Here is an 18,681-nt window from a genome sequence, read left to right as displayed (position 1 = left end):
ATATTTGTAATTCTTTAAGAACAAGATATTACAAATATAAAAGCGTAATGTAAGCTTCCCATTTTGTATTCTGCAAGTGTTTATGAAAGATGACAGACTCCTGGAAAGCAAAGGCTTATTTCCCCAAGGAGTATGTCCAATAATGTACAGCTCTGAATACTCCAAGAAACAGACAAAACAGTTTTTACATACACAGTGGAGAATACTACTCTGTAACTTAAAAAGGAAGATTAATAACTCTTGACTATCAGAAAGCAAATAAAATAATTTTGCATCTATTATTTTAACCAGAGGGCTTTGAGAGCTGATGCCCTCAATAGTGGGTTGTATTTTTAATATCTGTGTTGAAAACAGAGTGATTTAGMTTCTCCCTTCCACCCAATTACAAGCAATTCCATTTACACAAAAGCAAATAGTTGGTTCTCACTTGCATAGCCCTCTTTTGTAGGTGCATCACACGTTTTTCTTAAAAATGCATCTGTGGTGTAGCACACTAAGAGCAATAGATCTATTTGAGGCCAGAAGCAATCTAGTTACATTTGCACTGCCTGGGAGCTAGTGAGCCCTGCAAGTACAGACATGCTGCACTTAACTGGCTGTAGGTCTGTTTGGTGGCACCCGGCACTAGTGAGGTCTTACTGACTGCTGTCTCAGCTAGCTTTACTGCCCAGGGCAGTTATTCCCTAAGAGATACAAACAAAAGCATGTGGAAAGGCTTAAAACTACCACCTACATTTTCCACTCACTGAAACTGGCAAATTGGTCTGTAAGGACAAAGAAAGTCTTAAAAGAATGTCAGAGAGCATCTGGCAGCCAATATTAGAAAGACCTCTTTTTTAAAAGTGTTCTCCACTTCCCATCACCAGGTAGAGACAAGTGGGAGATAGGCAAGCTCTTCTACCTCTTCATTATTTAGAATCTTCTTCCCTGGTATTTTAAGATCTTTTGATCTCTGTAGTGTTCAGGGTTACTGAAACAATGCCAGATCACCTGGCAAGAAGTACAGAAAGATGTGTTWGAGTGAATCAAGCTATGATTTGTCTCTGGAACAGTTTTGGTATAAAGAAGAGAGAGCAAGAGCCCAACCAAGCTGGAAAATTAGTCATGGCAATACTAAATGAGCATTCAAGTGGATGCTGAAAAACTGACCCAAGGTCCAATGCCAATACAATGACTACACTCCATTGCTGTATTTTGTAGGCAAAAAAGAAACAAATCTGTTCTAGAGTAGGCAAAAAGGTATAGCAGACAATAGATAAAAATACTACATTTGCCTAAAGCACAAGTGTAGAAAATCTTCAACTGCAAACAGAATGCAGAAATGTCATCCTTACACACTGGAGGGGAGGTGGGGCAAGGTGGAAGGAGGAACARTACACTCTCCAGTGGTTTAAGAAAAGAAGAGGGAAAAGAAATATCTATTTCCTCCTTCCTTTACCATTTTTTTTTCACTGCAAGACAAACATTATTAGGCAAAGTACTTCAATGTTTACTTCACTGTTTTAACAACAGCTTTATCTTCTGCAACCCAAGTTAATGGCAGATAATCCATCAACACTACCTGAAACAAGCTAAAGCTGAGGAAACTCTGTATTGTCCAGTACATATATTTCTAATCAGCTGAAATCCGATTTTCAAATGGTGATTTAATTCTTAATCATTAACATTCAGCTGACAATTGTAAATGTAGTTGTAAAATACAATTCAAGTAGCTGAATATTTGCAATTTTCTCTAAATATGAGCAAGACATAGGTCCCTAGTTATAAACAAAGTATTTCCTATGAAGTTTATTTTAACCAACAGATATAGAAAATGATATCTGATTTCTATTTAACTCAAGCAAAGTGAAAACATTTTAAGAAAACTCATTTTAAAAGGACTCAAATAAAAGATTCTGTATCCCTAGAATTTTAATTATAGGGATGTTAGTGCGTCAGGTATGGGTTCATGATGTGATTATTCCAGAAACATTAACCTCAGCTGAAACAACTCTCCTCTATTTAAGCTGCATACTCACCACCCCTGAGCACTGATAGTCATACCTGTTTGATAAAAATAAGCCCATAATTTATTCCCCCAAAGCCCTGATGACACAGCAATGCTAAATTGAAATACAGATGCTTTTATTTTTATTTGTGCAATAGCTTTCAAAAAATCTAATTACTCAATCATGCAAATTGTGACAAAAGGCTGTACAAATGATACTTACCATCTCACTAATAATGCAGGGATTTAAAAGGGCAGTAAAGCATGAAATTGAAAGAACTCAGCTCAACTTTTGCAGCAGCAGCCAAGTTTGTAGAGCTAGCACTAAGGGGACAAGGAACTCAGCTGATAAGAGATCACCAAGAAATAGTAAATACAGCACTTCATCGAATGCCATCTTGCAGCATCATGGGCAAAGGCTTTTAAATTACCTCCCTCTTCTCCCCAACGCAGGGCATCACACAGGACAGCTTCAAGACTCCATCTTGTGTTATATATGGGGACACATAGGCTCATTTCAGTGACATAAGAGCACATTTTCTCCCCCCACCACACACTTGATAAGCCAAGGAAATGGCAGGATGCAAAAGTAGCCCAACACAGTTGGGCAGTACAAAGAGAGRCTTCCTGCAGCTGCAGTGCTCTATACCAAAAGCAGGGACTACTGCAATACCAATGACAACCAGGTTCTGGACCACACGAAACAAACTTTGCTGCTTTTAACGATGGCTGTTGACCATACAAATTTTGTGTGTGAGTGAGTGAGTGTAATTCCACAAGGTTTTACAAAAATCATTAGTGAAAGCAGATACCCTGCCAAATGATTATTGCCAGTAAAGCAGTCAGCTTTTTATTAATCTACCATCAGCAAAACTGTAAGCTTTGTTTAAAAAGAATCATTACATTGCTTTTACTGAAGTCGATAATGCACAGACAGTAATTATATAACCTAAGTGTTCCACAATAAACAATCTATGTGGTTTATTATGGCCATAACAACAGAATACTTACTGCCTCAGTCTCCAAAAATGTGGCAAGATGTAGCAATCTTCTAAACATTTGCTCACCTATTAAAACAAATCTTAAATATTTTTCTAGGAAAAACATCATGTGTGATCAAATCAAATGAGGGAATAATAATAGCTCATGACCCAGGTAGGAAAATGAACCCTTAGCAGGATTTAAAGCTTTGCTAAGCAGTGAAATATTGAAAATGAAGAGGAGGAGTTGAGGGGGAAAAAAAAAAAAAAGAATGATATTAATGCCTACATATGTAGTTAAGATGTTTGTATTCATCACTTGAATACAAACAGCCTCTTCTGAAACTTTACTCTAGAGAAATAAAGATTCCCARAATCCAAATCTTCCAAAACATTTAGGAAATATATCACAACATGTTGATCTTTGAGAATAATCTACATATGATTATATGATGAAATATGATAGGAAAATCACCTCATGAATACATATTTCAGGCTTATTTATTTTTAATCCAACTTTTTAATGTACATTTTTATCACTGGTATACAGAATACTTTAAATGGAAGTAACAGTGSAAATAAACCAGTAATGTCTATTATACAATCAAAGGTTTACTGTTTACATGGAAAAAAGCCCTGTTCCATTAGTTGAGGTAACTACCTGAGAATAAGTCAGTACAACTCATTAGAAAGACAATACAGATAATATGGGCCCTTCTTAAATGGATTTCAGGATTACTATGTAGTTTTTGCTCTGTGGAGGACTAATCTGAAGAAGTAGTGAAGGAACCAGATATATTATTTACTGAGCCTTTCATTAAATGTCAAGCGTTTACAGGGCAGACCAGATCCTTCACCATCAATAAGCATCAGAATTTGTTTGTCCCTTAAGTGAATCACTGAACAGATAAGAAAAAAGAGGTCTAGGAAGTTCTTAATTGCCTCAGATTTTTCTTCTGCATTCCCCAAAACAAATGGTAAACAAAAATCCTAACTATAAACTAGTTTAATGTACATTCAAACATAAGGTATCTGGTGATGTTTTACTCATAATACAGCAACGCTGAAATGCAGCTGTGGCTAACATGTGACACATTTTCTAGTCATAAATATCTGTGGATGATTTGTGTTTACTTTTCCAAGGTTAGCAGCATAAAAAAAATACTTGCTATTTCTGTCAAAMAATCTTTGAGTGCTTCACAAAAACTGACACTCATCAGCATCTCTACTATAAGTTAATTCAGACTCAGTTTTACTATATATATAAGGCACCTAAAATGTTTTGTGGGAAGTAGGACCAGATTCGAAAATGCAATAACTTAAGTGCCTAAGTCTCTTGAAACTGAAGCATCTCCCTGGCTATTTTTAACTGTTCAGAAAGATAGAGGCCAAGCCGCAACTTTAGATCCTCCATGCTAACTGCTATTACCTGAAGTGAAAACGTACATCTGGGAGTGAAGAACTCAATACTGAAGAGGAATTTTATCCAAGCAAAGCTAACTGTACTAAATTCATAAACCATACCAGAGGCAGCCAAATCATGAAAACAGATATGCAGGATAAAATGAATGAGCTATTGGTTTCACTGGATGACAGTGGCTTCTGCAACGTTTTTTTCCCTCTTCCCCATCATTCTTCCCAAATTCCCTCCTCTCAAATAACCCCAATCACTCTTACAAGAAGTGTTGTAAAATGCAGAAGCAAACAAAATCAAAGGTAATCCCACCAAAACAAGCAAATTAAATGTGGAGACATCAAAGAGATCCCTGAAACCTTCTGCCAAATTTCTAAGAGGTTACTCTTCAATTGCCAACAGCAAACATTAGGAGATTATTTCACTGAGTGAAGAAAGTATCATAGCTGCTCCAGAGTACCTGTTCACATATACTACAATTATGCATTGCTTATTTTTCAGCACATTAATCATCACTGCTAAAGCACAAATCCCTGCAATACTAAGATTTTAATCACAGAATGATCAAGGTTGGAAGGGACATCTGGAGATCTAGTCCAACCTCCCTGCTCTAGCAGGGTCACCTACAGCATGTTGCACAGAATAATGTCCAGGCAGGCCTTGAATATCTCCAGAGAAGTAGACTCCACAACCTCTCTGGGCAACCTGTTCCAGTGCTCTGTCACTATGAAACTTCCTGCATTTCTGTTTGTGCCAGTTGCCTCTTGTCCTGTCACTTGGCACCACTGAAAAGAGTCCAGCCCTCTCCAGTTGGCCCTCCATTAAGGTATCTGTAGACATTGGTAAGATCCCCTCTCAGTCTTCTCTTCTCCAGGCTAAACAGGGCTAGCTCTCACAGYCATTCCTGATAAGACAGATGCTCCAATCTTCTAGTCATCTTTGTATCATCTTTGTGTATGCGTGTACATATATACACACATATATAAAAATCACCATTTCTACTCAAGGGGATGACACTAAACAGTCACACTCCCCTTTGGCAATCTTATCCTCTTTGTTAATTTATTCAAAGTAGGTGTTGCTTGGCCAACATCGTTTGAATGAGAAAGCATTTTAATGTAGAATTCCCAAGTCAATAGTCTCCTGACAGATTGCTTAATTGCTGAATCCCAGGAGTTCCAACTTCCATACTTGGCAGAAATGACTGCTGCATCAGAAGCATACCTTACTTAACCAACAAAGCTACTGTATACCACAGGGAAAGTGGACAAATGGACAATTATGAAACAACCCCAATCATCACAAAAATTGTGGATAGCAGCACCAAACCAGAGGCAAGCAGGTCAAAATTGAGTACTCCTGTTTGCAGAAGATGAAGAAGTTGCTGTCCTTTCTTTTATAAGGAAAAAAAAAAGTCCTGGAATTGATCAAATGAGCTGACACATCTTTTTACATTACACGATGGCAGAAAGACTTTGCTCTAAAGTGCCTGGAACCACTTCCTGGACCGATTAAAGACAAATAAGTTTGAGAGAACTGCTGGTCAGCTAAACACCTTTAGGACTTCATGAACTGTACTAAAGACTAGCATAATGTTTTGTTTGATTTGAGAAGAATACAACAAGAAAGACATATGTTTCACTTGCTATAAATCTCTTATTCTCACAGCTGTCTTCCACAACTGTCACCCACTCTGGCACTCTAAAAGGCACACTTAGCCAGTGTGGTTGTGCTGATTAGATGAAGTTATATACAACACTAGCAATCAAAGTCTAAAGGGAAAAAAGAAATGCAAATCCACATGATGGAAGGAAAAACAGTGATCAGGCTACCATAATTTGCCTTTCGAGACACAGACAATTCACCAGTCCTGGTATGATGTATAGAAGCTGCTCAAGAGCTCCTTTCTGAACTTAAATCTACTTTCATTTTACCACAGTCAGCCTTAAAACCCAGTTATTCATAACTGTGAATAAACAGGTCTTTGTTCTTTGTCAGCAATGAAAAACTGTTCTCAAGAACTGGAATGGGCAAAATATGAAGGGGAAAAATATGATATTTATAATAATTTTTAATTCACAGTAAAATTAAGGTTTTCATATATGACCAACAATCTATATCTGAAACAGACCTCACATTCTACTATCATGCACTAAATGTGGCTACCTGTAATATCAAAATACTGATTAAAAAAAAAAAAACAGCAGACAATGTTTATGAGGCACAAACAAGCTTTAAATGATGTGCTGCAATATGGAACAGACATCCTTACTTTTGACAGTGTTATTTAGATTATGGCCTTCTATCTAACAAGAGTTACTGCACAGCTGTCAACAAGTATGACTGTTTTCCTCTTAATCCACAATCCTTTTCGATAAAGCTTTCACAAGATATGTCACATGTGACATCTTGCCATCAACTGCATAGTCATCAATTCAAAAGATGGACAGTTTCATTCTTTTGTGTGACAAAGGCAGTGGAAGACTGCCATGGAATTATCTCCCAGATGACTAAAGTCTAGATAAAACAGTCTTACAAAGCCTTCAAAACTAATCATATTTTCAGAATGCCTATTAGAAGTACACATGTATTTTATTTTCTTACACACCTAATTTTTAAAAATTGAAAAAAAAAAGTAAAAAACTAATCACCTCCAGAATGTTCAAGAACTATACAGTCCATAGGACCACTGCAGAAATACTAAGGAACTGTCCTCCAATTAATGAGGAAGTCTTGTATCTAGATATAATGGTTCCCTCATCTCAGTGTTATGTTCAGAGCAGAAATAAAAAACCTTGATGCGCTGATGAAAACTGAGGGAAAAAGTAGGACATGCCATCAGCACATTAGCCAACCTCACTGACAGTGCCAGAGTAGCAGAGGGAGATCAGAYACTTTCCTTTGGTCAAGTCTCAGCCAACAAAATGTTTTTGCAGCACGCTACCCTAAATCCCCACCACCTCAAGCAGGCTTCTCTCTCTAATTGCTTTTAAAGATTTTTTTGATTGAGCTACAATTGGGGAATTTTGTTGCTCTCTGTTTTCAAAATATTTAAACTTCCAACATGCTTGACAAAAGCCAGATAAATTTCCAGATCACCCTTTAATGGGGAAAGTGCTGAGGAATCAGAACATCCTTTACACCTTATATCCTTCAGTATCTACTAGCCAAATTATAATGTGACCAGCAGTAAGAACCACAACTGATTTATCACTGGGCTGTATCAGGTTTGCATCCCTGTAATACCGAGAAGAACTGCATTAATGCAAACCTCCTAAATCCTGAAGATACTAGTCCTGTTGTAAGTCAGCTGTATAAAGAGATTTACGTATTTTTCTTCATGGTGTCTGGATAGCAGTCAAAACATAATAAATGGTGTCACCCATTTAATTTTTTAATAGGTATAACAGAGCAAAAGGAAAAAAGAAAGTATGTTTGAGTTCAGCTTTTTTCAGGACAACTTTACATACATCATAACTAGCAGAAAATTCAAAGAATTAAAGCAATAAAGGAAAAGAAGTATAACCAAGTGTCACATTGACCAAATATAATTCATTCCAAGCAAACAAGGGAACAGGTAGCTACACTGGAAGTCATTTTATCATGTAATCTGGTGTGCAGTTCAGCAGGACACATTTCCACGAACCTCAGAGCCAAATATACACCATCTGCAAATAAGGGTAACAGTAGATGAGCAAATTACCTCTAGTTCAATTAGAGCGAAAAATATTACTTTGTAGCAACTGCGCATGTGTATGCTCCTATCCAAAGCAAATATGAACCTCCTAACCCCTCAAACGTAAATTATAATTACCTTATATTTATCAAAAGTAGGAGCACAAACTTAAGTAGTGCCCATTACAGCAATACTTCAGTATCTAACTTGCACGGAAACCTTAGCTGAGATACAGATGCAAAGTTTAATGTACTGAACTACCTTTTCCCCCATTCTCTCTCTCTTTTTAAACTATTTTCATGAAGATGACATTAAAAAAAAAAGAGGGAAGAAATTCCTTATATCATCTTCATAAAAATAGTTCAAAAAATTTCCTTAACTATTTTCATGAAGATGACATAAGGAAATCCATATTACTTAGACATGTGACCAAGTGTACCTACAGTTAGAAAGTGTCTGCAAAGACACAAAAGCATTTCTGAAACACTGTGAATGTGCTGACAAACTGTTTTGACATCTTTGAATTTCTCCCTATAACACATATCCCTTTTTTATTGGCTGAAAATATTCATCAATTTCATTTAGAAAGAAAAATGCTGAAATTTTTACCATTTGTCAAAGAAAGATCAGTCAGCTCTAATATATACTTCTTACCTCAGTCTGCTCTTCCCTTCCAAAAGTTGTCTTGTGGTCCTTTGAACTCACGTAAACACAGAACGTGTTTTCAAACACAGAAGTCAAACTCCTTTCTAGCTTGCACATTGTAACGTTTCTGGTAAGTGGGCAGATCACAGTGTTTAACAGTCCAATTTGGAAGGAGGTAGAACGATGAAGAATCCAGTTTAAGTTTTATGAATGTTAAACTGATAGAATAGCTTCCTTTCTATAAACTTTTCATGACACAGGCTTCTAGACTCAGGACAGTTTTCAGAAGGCTGGTATCACATTCAGCACAGCTAATTCCTATGGTTTAACTTCAAGAAATTGCACATGACAAGAGTTCTAAAGACCTTCAAGAATGAAATACTAGATGAATACAAACTCATGATGGTGATTTTTTAGGATTCACTTTGACCTCTGCTGATTCAATAGCTTGAGGTAGATCCTATGATACACACTAAGTTTCAGCATGGTAAAGAGTGACAAAAAAATTATTTTGCTCTCCCCAGTTTTGTGGCCTTATCTTTAACTGTCCTTTCCACACACTGATCATTTTTTGCTATGCAGATTCTCTGACAGAATTTCATCTCCTAATAGGTTTCAGAAAGGAAGTATTAACAAGTATTCAACAAGCACCTTTCTATAATCAAAAATGCTGATAGCAGCAAACAACTCTGCATCAACTTCAGTGCATGAAGGCAACTCAACTTCATGGCCATCCTCTTCCACTCTGCCATCTTCCAGTGACACTTCTTACAGCTGTTCTTGGTCCTGCTCTCAGTGGAGGGTACAGGAAATAGCCACACAAGACACATCTCCATGAAGAACAGAACAGGTTCCTTAAGTCCCCAAAATAGTAAAAATTAATAATATTCTTGGAAAAATAAAAAATATAGGCAAAGATGACCCTTGATTTGACTCAATTTTCTCCTCTTTGCCAAAAGAGGAGTGAATCCAGTTTATAAGCAATTTTATATTCCATAAATGTAATATTTGTCTCTGAAATAACATAGTAGGGCTTTTTAAGAATGGTTACTACTTTGTAGGTAGAAGCAGAACAGTCTTTCATAAATGTATACTTTAAAATTTTCATAATGTATGTTCATGAAGTCAAACATCTCAAAAAAATGCTTCTTTAAATAAGTCATCTTTCAAATTGATAGACCTCAGAATGACAAGCACTATCTCTGATTTTCTTAAAAACCAAAGTTGAGAATACTTAAGCTAGAAAGCCCAAGCAGCTTCAGACAGATCCACAAGTGGACTGATGCAACCAAAGACATTGCATAACATGTTGCTGTAGAAACTCATGGTGAAACCATTCCCTCCTAGCACCAAAAATGCACTTTAAATACAACACCGTTCKTCCAAAACTGAGACACCTGGCACATACCACTACTTCTTAGGTTTCCATACAACACTCACTATTTAACACATCCCTGCATTGTTAAATTTAATAAGAATAAGCCACAAATAAATTATATTATGTAGCATTTGTTTACAGATTTGTTTATAAGTAACTTGAGAAAGTAATACAAATTATAGTACTCTAGCAACACCTGAACAGAGAAGCAGGCACTTAGATTTAGGTCCTGCCTGCAGAGCAAATGTAAGTTAGGGAACATTGGTAAAAGATTCTGACTCTTAAAATTCCCTAAGCTGGTTAAAACTATGCGCCTCCAAAAGAGCCACAGGCTTTGTACAGTACAGCCTAGTGACCGAAATCTTCATACAGAAGATCAGTTAATCAGACATTTTAATCACTTCTGTAATTGCAGCAATCTCTATTTGAGCACAAGACTACAAGAACAGCTGACAGAAATCATAAAAATCAAATCCATGAACTTAGAGAATCCAGAAGGTGGGTCCCACAGTCCCACCTTCCTGGCCCAGAACATTCTCCTCCTCAAGAGAGAGGCCCTGAAATTCAGCTGTCCAGGACCTGCTGCTTGTGCTGTCTTTCCCATTCTCCCTAATAACTGATTCTCAGAGAGTCACCTTTGCAGGCAATACTGCTTACAATTTTCATCTTTAGAAGCACCAAATTCTGAATCAGATACTCATTGTTTCACCTTTAACAAGCTTATTATTTACTTCAGCTAGAGGCTTGTCTACCCTGCCCTCAAAAAGATTTAACAGACCCCACAGCTTCCCCAGTAACCTCTTCTACCAACTGCACACTGGCACTTTCCCCATATTAAGGCATCAATATTTGTAAGCTTTTTCCATGAATTAAACAATAGTATATTGAGTTTTATTAAAGATATTTCAGATAGTTTAATACTGAGTAACATATTTAACACAATATCTTTTTTTTTTCAAAGTTGAAACACTTTCTCTGCAAAAGATGTTTAAGATATTTAACATTTTTAGCATGCCTGAACTGCACAGACAGGACCCAATACTCAAGAGAACATCCCTTCCTCCCACTGCTGGACTACTCAGGTAAGAGAGGATTACTCCCATAAGCCACGTTTAACAGCTTGGACTCTTCACACAGAAGATGTCTGAGATTAAATATTGATTTTTATGTTATGGCTATTCATTATCACTAGGCATGCTCACTCTTCTGAGTGAAACTATGACGACTAATTTGAATAGTCATAATCTATGACTAAGACCATATTAAGCTTGCAATAAGTTTTATACTGTCTCTGTAACGCCACGTTGCCTTCTTTATTAAATACACTCTGCAAGACATGCATGGTCTTGGGTATGTATGTGGGCTGTACTTCAGCTGGGTCTCACAAAGCCTATTCAGTAGTGAAAGCGTTAGCTGGGGACATTTCTTTCTTCACAAGTTTCCCTAATACTCACTAAAATTATGGTGTTTCATTCTTGCATGTTTCATTCTTGCACCTTTTCATAAACAATCTCTCATGGTTTTTTGATGTTTGGCTCACCAATATTTCCTCTCAGTTGAGGCTGAATTTGTAAATACATTTAAAACCAAAACCAAAATTCATGTCTGGAATTATCTATACTAAAACACTTGAGCAAAACTCAAGAATGACAGTTACAGGAGTGAGGTCCTGTGTTTGCAAAATGCCTGTTGCTGAGCAGCCCTGATCAGACTTTCCCTATAGAACCCATATGGCGTTCTGATAACAAGTATACTCACAGAGGGCTCCACTGAAGTCATGGAAAAAGAAAGAGATGAAGATAAAGRTGCATGGAACCAGTTTAGAGGAACCTAACCCCAAGTCTGTCTTTGAAATTACCCTTGTCTTTTATYCTCAGGTAGAATAAAACTGGACCCAAACCCATAACTTAAAGCTAAATGTACTTTGCTATCAGTGTGAGCCTCTTTCTAGTACAMTGTTTCACCTGTTGCAAAGCATAAGCTAGGTCTTCCCTTATGGTCAACTGCAATCACTTCCTCTGCTCATAGGAGGGGCAGGGAGCAGTGCTGAATCATCAGAACCTACCTATCAGAATCTTTGTACCAAGCCCTACACTTGTGTTAGAGTAGGGAGTTTGGGACAAATCTCAGGCAGAACAGACGTGGACTCTCAACTAAACACAGCTGTACATTACAATTATTACATTATATGATTACTGGGATGCCTGCTTCCTTACATAACCTCCCAAACAACATTATTTGAAAGCAAGCAACACACCTTTAGAACAATGTTTCTTGAAATTAATGACAAGTAACAGTTGTCTAAAAGCATTTAAAGCATATCCTTACGAACTCTGAAGCCATTCAGCTTATATGCAGAATTCATCAAGGTCACTATTTTCTGACAAGCAACTTCAATTCCTTGTAGCAAAATTTATAATGCTTTATTAATAAAAATGTCTTGCTATTAACTTTGTTATTCAACCCTATCTCTAAGATAAAGTGATACTGCCCTAGATATACTTTGTATTTGGTTTATAAGACAAAGGTAAAGTTGATCACATTTATAGATTTCACAAAGATGTAAGGATCATTGTCTCTAAAGTAGCAAAACAACATATTAAGCTGAGATTCTGATGAATCATTTGTTTCACTCAAAAATAAATTTACATAAACGAATATTAAGCTTAAATCAGCTCAGCATAGCCTTGTACTGAAGAAGTATACAGCTGTGCTAACTTGGGAATAGYGAAGAACATCCTCTCTCAGAAAAGCAATATATCACTCCAATCCTTTCATCACACGTGTCAGAACAGCCTGTAAAGCGCTGATCATTCAGCTTAGCACTGTTGCCTTGCTCTCAGGGCTAACAGGCTGAAAAGAGAAAAGTTGTATGCTACCTCCWCCTCCTCTGCTTTCCTCAAGGAGCTAATGAGCAGGCACAGGAGCCAGAGCTGTTACAGAGCCTGGCTGCTACAAAAATCAGAGTGATGGAGAGAAATGTTCTTTGTGCTTTTCCCACACAGTTCACTGGAGTGAAGGACAGGCAGACTCACCTTATGAAATCACTTCAGCAAACAAAGCATTGATGAGAAGTTCATCTACTGCAACTCTGTGAAGCCTGTGGAGGAGACCAACCTCCCATTCTTTCTCCCCAGAAAAAGAACTCTAAAACTCAGCTTAGGAGGCGAGGGAAAAGAAAGGGAAGAACAAGAAAGATAGTTTTTGTTTTGTTTTTAAAGTACTTGACACAAGTCTGCTACAGAAAACAGATGGAACAGGAACTAGTATACACGATCAGATTGAACAAGCAGCCATTTACCCAAATGTCTGACTTGGCATTTTGCGAGTTTGATATGACTTTCACAAAAATTTATGCAAATGGAGTTTTGGAGGACTTCTGTATATTTCATCCACCACACAATCTATAACACATACTTGTGCATACACTGAAGCCTACTGTAATATGACAGGAAGTAGCATCAAACTGGTTTCTGGATTTTGTCAGGGTACTTCCTAAAAAGCTAATAAATAAATCTCCGTGAAAAACACACAAGCTAATGACCATGCTCTGAAAGCAAATTATGACAATTAATGTCCTGGTAGCCACTGGCAGCCTGCAGACTTTATGAGCAGAAGTGAAGTATGGAAAGCCGAAACACCAGTCTAATTTTGAGTATGCACACTGAGCAACTCAAATGGAGCATCTTTATAATTGTACCAGATCTGCCTGGTTTGCCCAGTTTCACTGATTCACAGAAAACAAAGCCCATCTATTAACAAGTCTATGTTGTAATTTTAGCCTCAGTGACGCTGCATGATTACACTAACATTAGAGTAAATAAAAACATAACACTACTGCCAAAGAACAGAACCAACACATAATCAAATAAAGAGAGTATGGGTGAACAAGCAACAAAGAACAGTAAATATTATTAGTGTAATGCCAGGCAGAGAGCCATGGCAAAAAAAGAAACTGCACAAACATGAAGCAGCCAGGCATAACAAATCAACCTTACTAACCACTAAGTGTAACTAATTATCTATAGTTACCTTATATATATAATTTTAACCAGGCTAATTGTTTCACAAAAAAGTACAAGAAGAGACTTGTGAGCCTGTCTGGTAGTACTAACATAAATTGAGGAGAAACATTTAAATTAGAGAACCTCTACTGAAGATTCTTACTGCAGAGATGTACAACACAGTTTTGCAGCAGAAAATAGAAAAGATGAGCATAGCTTCTTCCATGTGTTACATTTCATTTCAGAATTTACCTAGTTCTCATGTAAGAGAAACCACATTACTGTGAAGAGAACATTAGTGTGTATGCAAGTTTTATTCATAAATATTTAAGAAGAATTCAAGGAAGGTCCCTGACCTTCTTTCCATATCCAATTTTAAAAGTTACAGTAGCGCTGCATTTCTTTTCAAGGGATACATCAATCCAACCTTTCCCAGTAGCTGAAGTGCTACCTATGGTATTCAATATCACATATTTGACTAAGAATAGATATATGGAACTACTCAGACAGGAATACAGAACTTCCTCCACACACTTATTATGTCATTTTATTTACAGTATTTGTAAATATAAATTAACATTCAACCAATTGAAATATTCTAAAAGATATAGGTTTTTTACATTTAGCTCCAAAATTACTGTCCATTTCATGTTCCTACCTTAAACAAGAGTGAAGACAAACTTCTCTTCTTACTGTATGTTTCTGAACTCCTCATCTTCCACTGGCAAAGTGAAACTGAAGCTAGCAGCCCCTTACAGTCTCCCTAGCTTGCATTTTTCTCCTAACATAATGGAAATCATCTCTCATATTACCTTAAGCAGTTCTTCATCTTTAGAAATAACTGCTATTAATGGGAACAATCCCAGAGAGAGATGTCTGGGAAATCAGCTACTTAAATTGAGTGGAGGGAAGGAAGAGGGGTGAAATAAATAATATCTATAGTACATAGGACTATACAGAAACCCTACTATAATAAAGTATTACATGTGAAAGCTTTAACAAATTCCATTCAAGGACCAAGGTTGGTACATGGAATCAATTACAAGAACAAAAAACTCCTCATCTTCAGAAAGAGCTTTTCATTTTAATAACAGGAGTCTAATATATAAAATATGTATGTCCATTTCTCCTTTTCATATCTTGAMAATATTTCTGAAGTGAAACTATACTGGAGGCTTTGTCAGTTGTTAAATTTTCTAGAAAACACTAACGCAGCAAAGCCAAGAACATGGAAGCAGACATAGTAACTACTCTGCTTTCTTAAAGGCTGAAAAAACAAATCTTTGTTGTAGCAAGACAGAAAATTTGTTCCTATAAGAGATTAGCAACACATTTTTGTCTTACTATGTAATGCAACATCCTTCCATTTAACTTTATGTTTTGGAAAAAATAATATGATGTAGCCTTGATAAAAATCAGTCRTAACTTTCAAATCAGAAGTAAACTTCAAACTTCACTTTGTGATCTTCAAGGTCATTAAGATTATTTAAATTCGTATCTTAAATACCAACTTGTACTTCAGAACTTTGACAGCGTCAGTACCATTCACCATCAGAAGTACTATGTTCTAAAATACTTAAATACTTGCAAAGACATGAACTATGCTCCAGACAAAATTTGCATCCTCAGATATGGTTGGGCTGAGTCCCTGTGTTTCTACTTTTCCAGTGTTTCATACATAAGTGACCATTAAATTATTAATGAGTCTCACGGACAACTTCAGCAGCAGATAATGAACACAAAAACCAACAAAAAACATACTTACCAGGCTTTTGGATCCCCTCTTTTTTAATTGGGGGAGAGGGGTGTAGGAAGTGCCCTGCAACCTCCTCCTCCTGTTCCTGTAGGAGCTAGTTCTATAGCACAGCAATTGCTGGGGCAACCCACCTAACTGTGGAATATTTGCTCCAGTAGGATATGGCCAGCTACATGCACCCTCTTTAAGTTATCGTTAGAACTTCTCTTTGTTCTTGATAGCCCTTCATAACAAAACCATCAGTATAACCCATTGCRAAACAGGAAAAAAAATTCTTCTTATGYATGCCATCCACATCCAGTCTTCTCTCCCTGCAGCAAGCTTATACTATCAATACAAAGCAAGAACTTGCACAATATGCCAAAAAATGAATTAAGGCTATGCAGCAAGTCTTCCTTCTTGTTCCTGATTTTCCAAGAAGTTTCAGAAAATAGTAACAGAAGACATTGTAGACAAAAACAAGATTCTCCTTAGTTCCCTGCTGCAGATTTTTTTAAAATTTTCTATGTATTACATATATACACATATATATATATAGCATGTGTTAAGTGATAAAAAAACAGCTATCAACCGTGATAMGAGAATGTGCATTTCATTTCCCCAAAGATACAAGTTGTGTCACCCCACTTTGGGCTCTGAGCTGTTGCTCATTGATTAGTATAGTGAGCTGCTTGGCTAATATTCTTGTAAAAGTTTAGTTCTGCTATTTCTGCCACATGGACTTTTTTTTTTTTTTTTTTTTTAACCATAACAACTGTTTAATTGTTAGGGATTAAACTTTTGTTAGGTAAAGCACAACTACAGAGCAACACATCAAAGATCAAATGGTTGGCCTCCAACACCAGGCTAATTATTTGAGTTATGTCAACGCAAGCAGGCCAAGACAACTATGTTCTCCAGTTTCCCCRATAACCACTTTGTTATAACCCAAGATGGTCAGCATTTTTGATCAAGTTTTTATCTTACCTCAGTCTTTCTTCTTCTTTCTTCCTGAGGCTGAAATCTCTCTGAACAACCTGAAGCACGTGTTCTGCCTCTTCATCAGTCAAGCCAGAAAGATCCAGTTTTCTCCCCATTATATAGTCTATCTTGGATGCAAAAAGCTAGATGAATATCTGAAATCACAAAGGGCAACAAAATAATCAGAAGCACTTATATTTTTCTCAAGCACATCTAAATTACAGTCATACCATTTAAATGGAATGAACTTGCTGCCATAAGTATCAGAGAAGAAAATCATTCACTGCAGAATTATTTCTGAAGTTTCAAGTGTTGAAAGCAGTCACCCKCAATTTTAAAAACAAACGTAAAATATAAGTTTTATATTAAATTATACTTGTGATATTAAATTATATTGAGGGAACACCTCACTGTTGCCCTCAAGAAGAAATACAGTAAAATGATTACAATGAAATCAGATTCAGAAATTTCATAAGATTCTATGCTATAAGTTAGTCAGGTAAGTATGTCTCTCCTTTCTGTGGTTAAAAAATGGAAGAGAGAAGGTAGCACTCAGTATTATAGATGTGTGAACTGAAAGTACTGCAACATTTGAGCTAGAGCTTGATCTATTTATTTCATGAAAGAACTGTTATCAATTTATTCCAATTTTTTTCCTGGTGATTTTTATTAATCTTGTTGAATGCTGGTAACTTCAGCTATCAGTGTTAATTTCTATAATTTGATTTATATAATTATTTGGGCAGTCATAAACATGCCTATCTCCAGACTAAATTACAGTTTCAGAAGCAGCACAGTTTTTGCAGCTCTGTTGTGAGCTCTCAGCAATATATAATCATTAAGAACAGTCAGAAGTTCTTACACTATACTAAAGAGGCAACTATTATTGCCTTTTTATCCATTACGGGTGTAAAGTGGATGAGGCTATGTAAAATACATGAGCTGGRTATCTCTAAGCAATACTGCTAAACCTATGAAACACAATTAAGTGCTCCAAAGTGTACAGCAAATAATAAAACTATAAAATTTTTTAAAGTTTCACTTAAATTCACTTTAATTTTTCAGATAAGACAATTCATCAATTACTGAGATGGGGCGAGTGAGGGGGAAGAGGGAAGAATTCATTTGTTTGTTTTTACAGTATTTCCTTCCTGCAAATGCTTCAGAAATTTTTCTAATTTTTGCAATTTTTGAAACAAAACAAGAAGAAAAGAGTATTGCTTTCCCCCTTCCCCCTCCCTATTTTGGTTAGGCTATCACTGAAGTTTAGAATTCACTCTTCAGTCAACAAAACAACACTTCAACAAAAACAAGCAGTGGGATAGAAGTGAAAGCGAAATCAAGGTAAGTCATCAGAGTCATTCCCTCACCTCACCCCCCCCCCGGCCTCCCCCCAAAAAAGAGGGACATATGCTCTCCATACATTCAGTAAACAAAGGTCACACTGGAAGCAAATGTTCTGGCTTAGTGCTTCAGGTCTATTATGGAAGCAGAACATAACCAATGAATTAAAGCCTATGAAAAAGTATTTCAAAAAATAAAGTTATCAATTTTCATAGGAAAAAGTGCCATAAAAACAAAAGTCCCTTCTTCACTAATTCTACCTGCATGGCCAAAGATGTATGTTAAAATTAAAATTTTGCTAAAATACAGTGAGGAATAGTTATGAAAGTTTTTCTCTGTCCCCCATATGTCTGTCTTGAAATTTTCACCCGAACATCACAAAGTACTCCATCGTCTTCTCATCTGAGGTCCTTATACCAATGCCTCACCAGACACCTGCGAGCACAGGATGCTAATGGGAAGGCTTATCAGGGTTATATGTCCACATAGCAGCTCAAAGATAGAACACGTAGTAGTTGTGCTCTGGACATGTTCTTC

General features: G+C 36.6%; 1 protein-coding gene across 3 annotated transcripts in view; it reads right to left on the bottom strand.

Annotated features, from left to right (window-relative positions):
- The window catches only part of MYRIP (myosin VIIA and Rab interacting protein), a 207,602-nt gene extending 190,652 nt beyond the window's left edge, over positions 1-16,950 (bottom strand). For all 3 annotated transcript variants that reach the window (XM_085309963.1, XM_085309965.1, XM_085309964.1), the window contains exon 1: positions 16,807-16,950. In XM_085309963.1, coding sequence (XP_085166089.1) covers positions 16,807-16,916 — 110 coding nt within the window. In that variant the 5' untranslated portion in view covers positions 16,917-16,950. The remainder of the gene's footprint in view (positions 1-16,806) is intronic.
- Positions 16,951-18,681: the final 1,731 nt, after the last annotated feature.

Source organism: Rhea americana, unplaced genomic scaffold, assembly GCF_003343005.1.
Source record: "Rhea americana isolate MKP2758 unplaced genomic scaffold, rheAme1 scaffold_309, whole genome shotgun sequence".
Taxonomy (NCBI): domain Eukaryota; kingdom Metazoa; phylum Chordata; class Aves; order Rheiformes; family Rheidae; genus Rhea; species Rhea americana.
The sequence above is the reverse complement of the archived record's forward strand: the minus strand, read 5'-3'. Positions and strand labels throughout refer to the sequence as shown.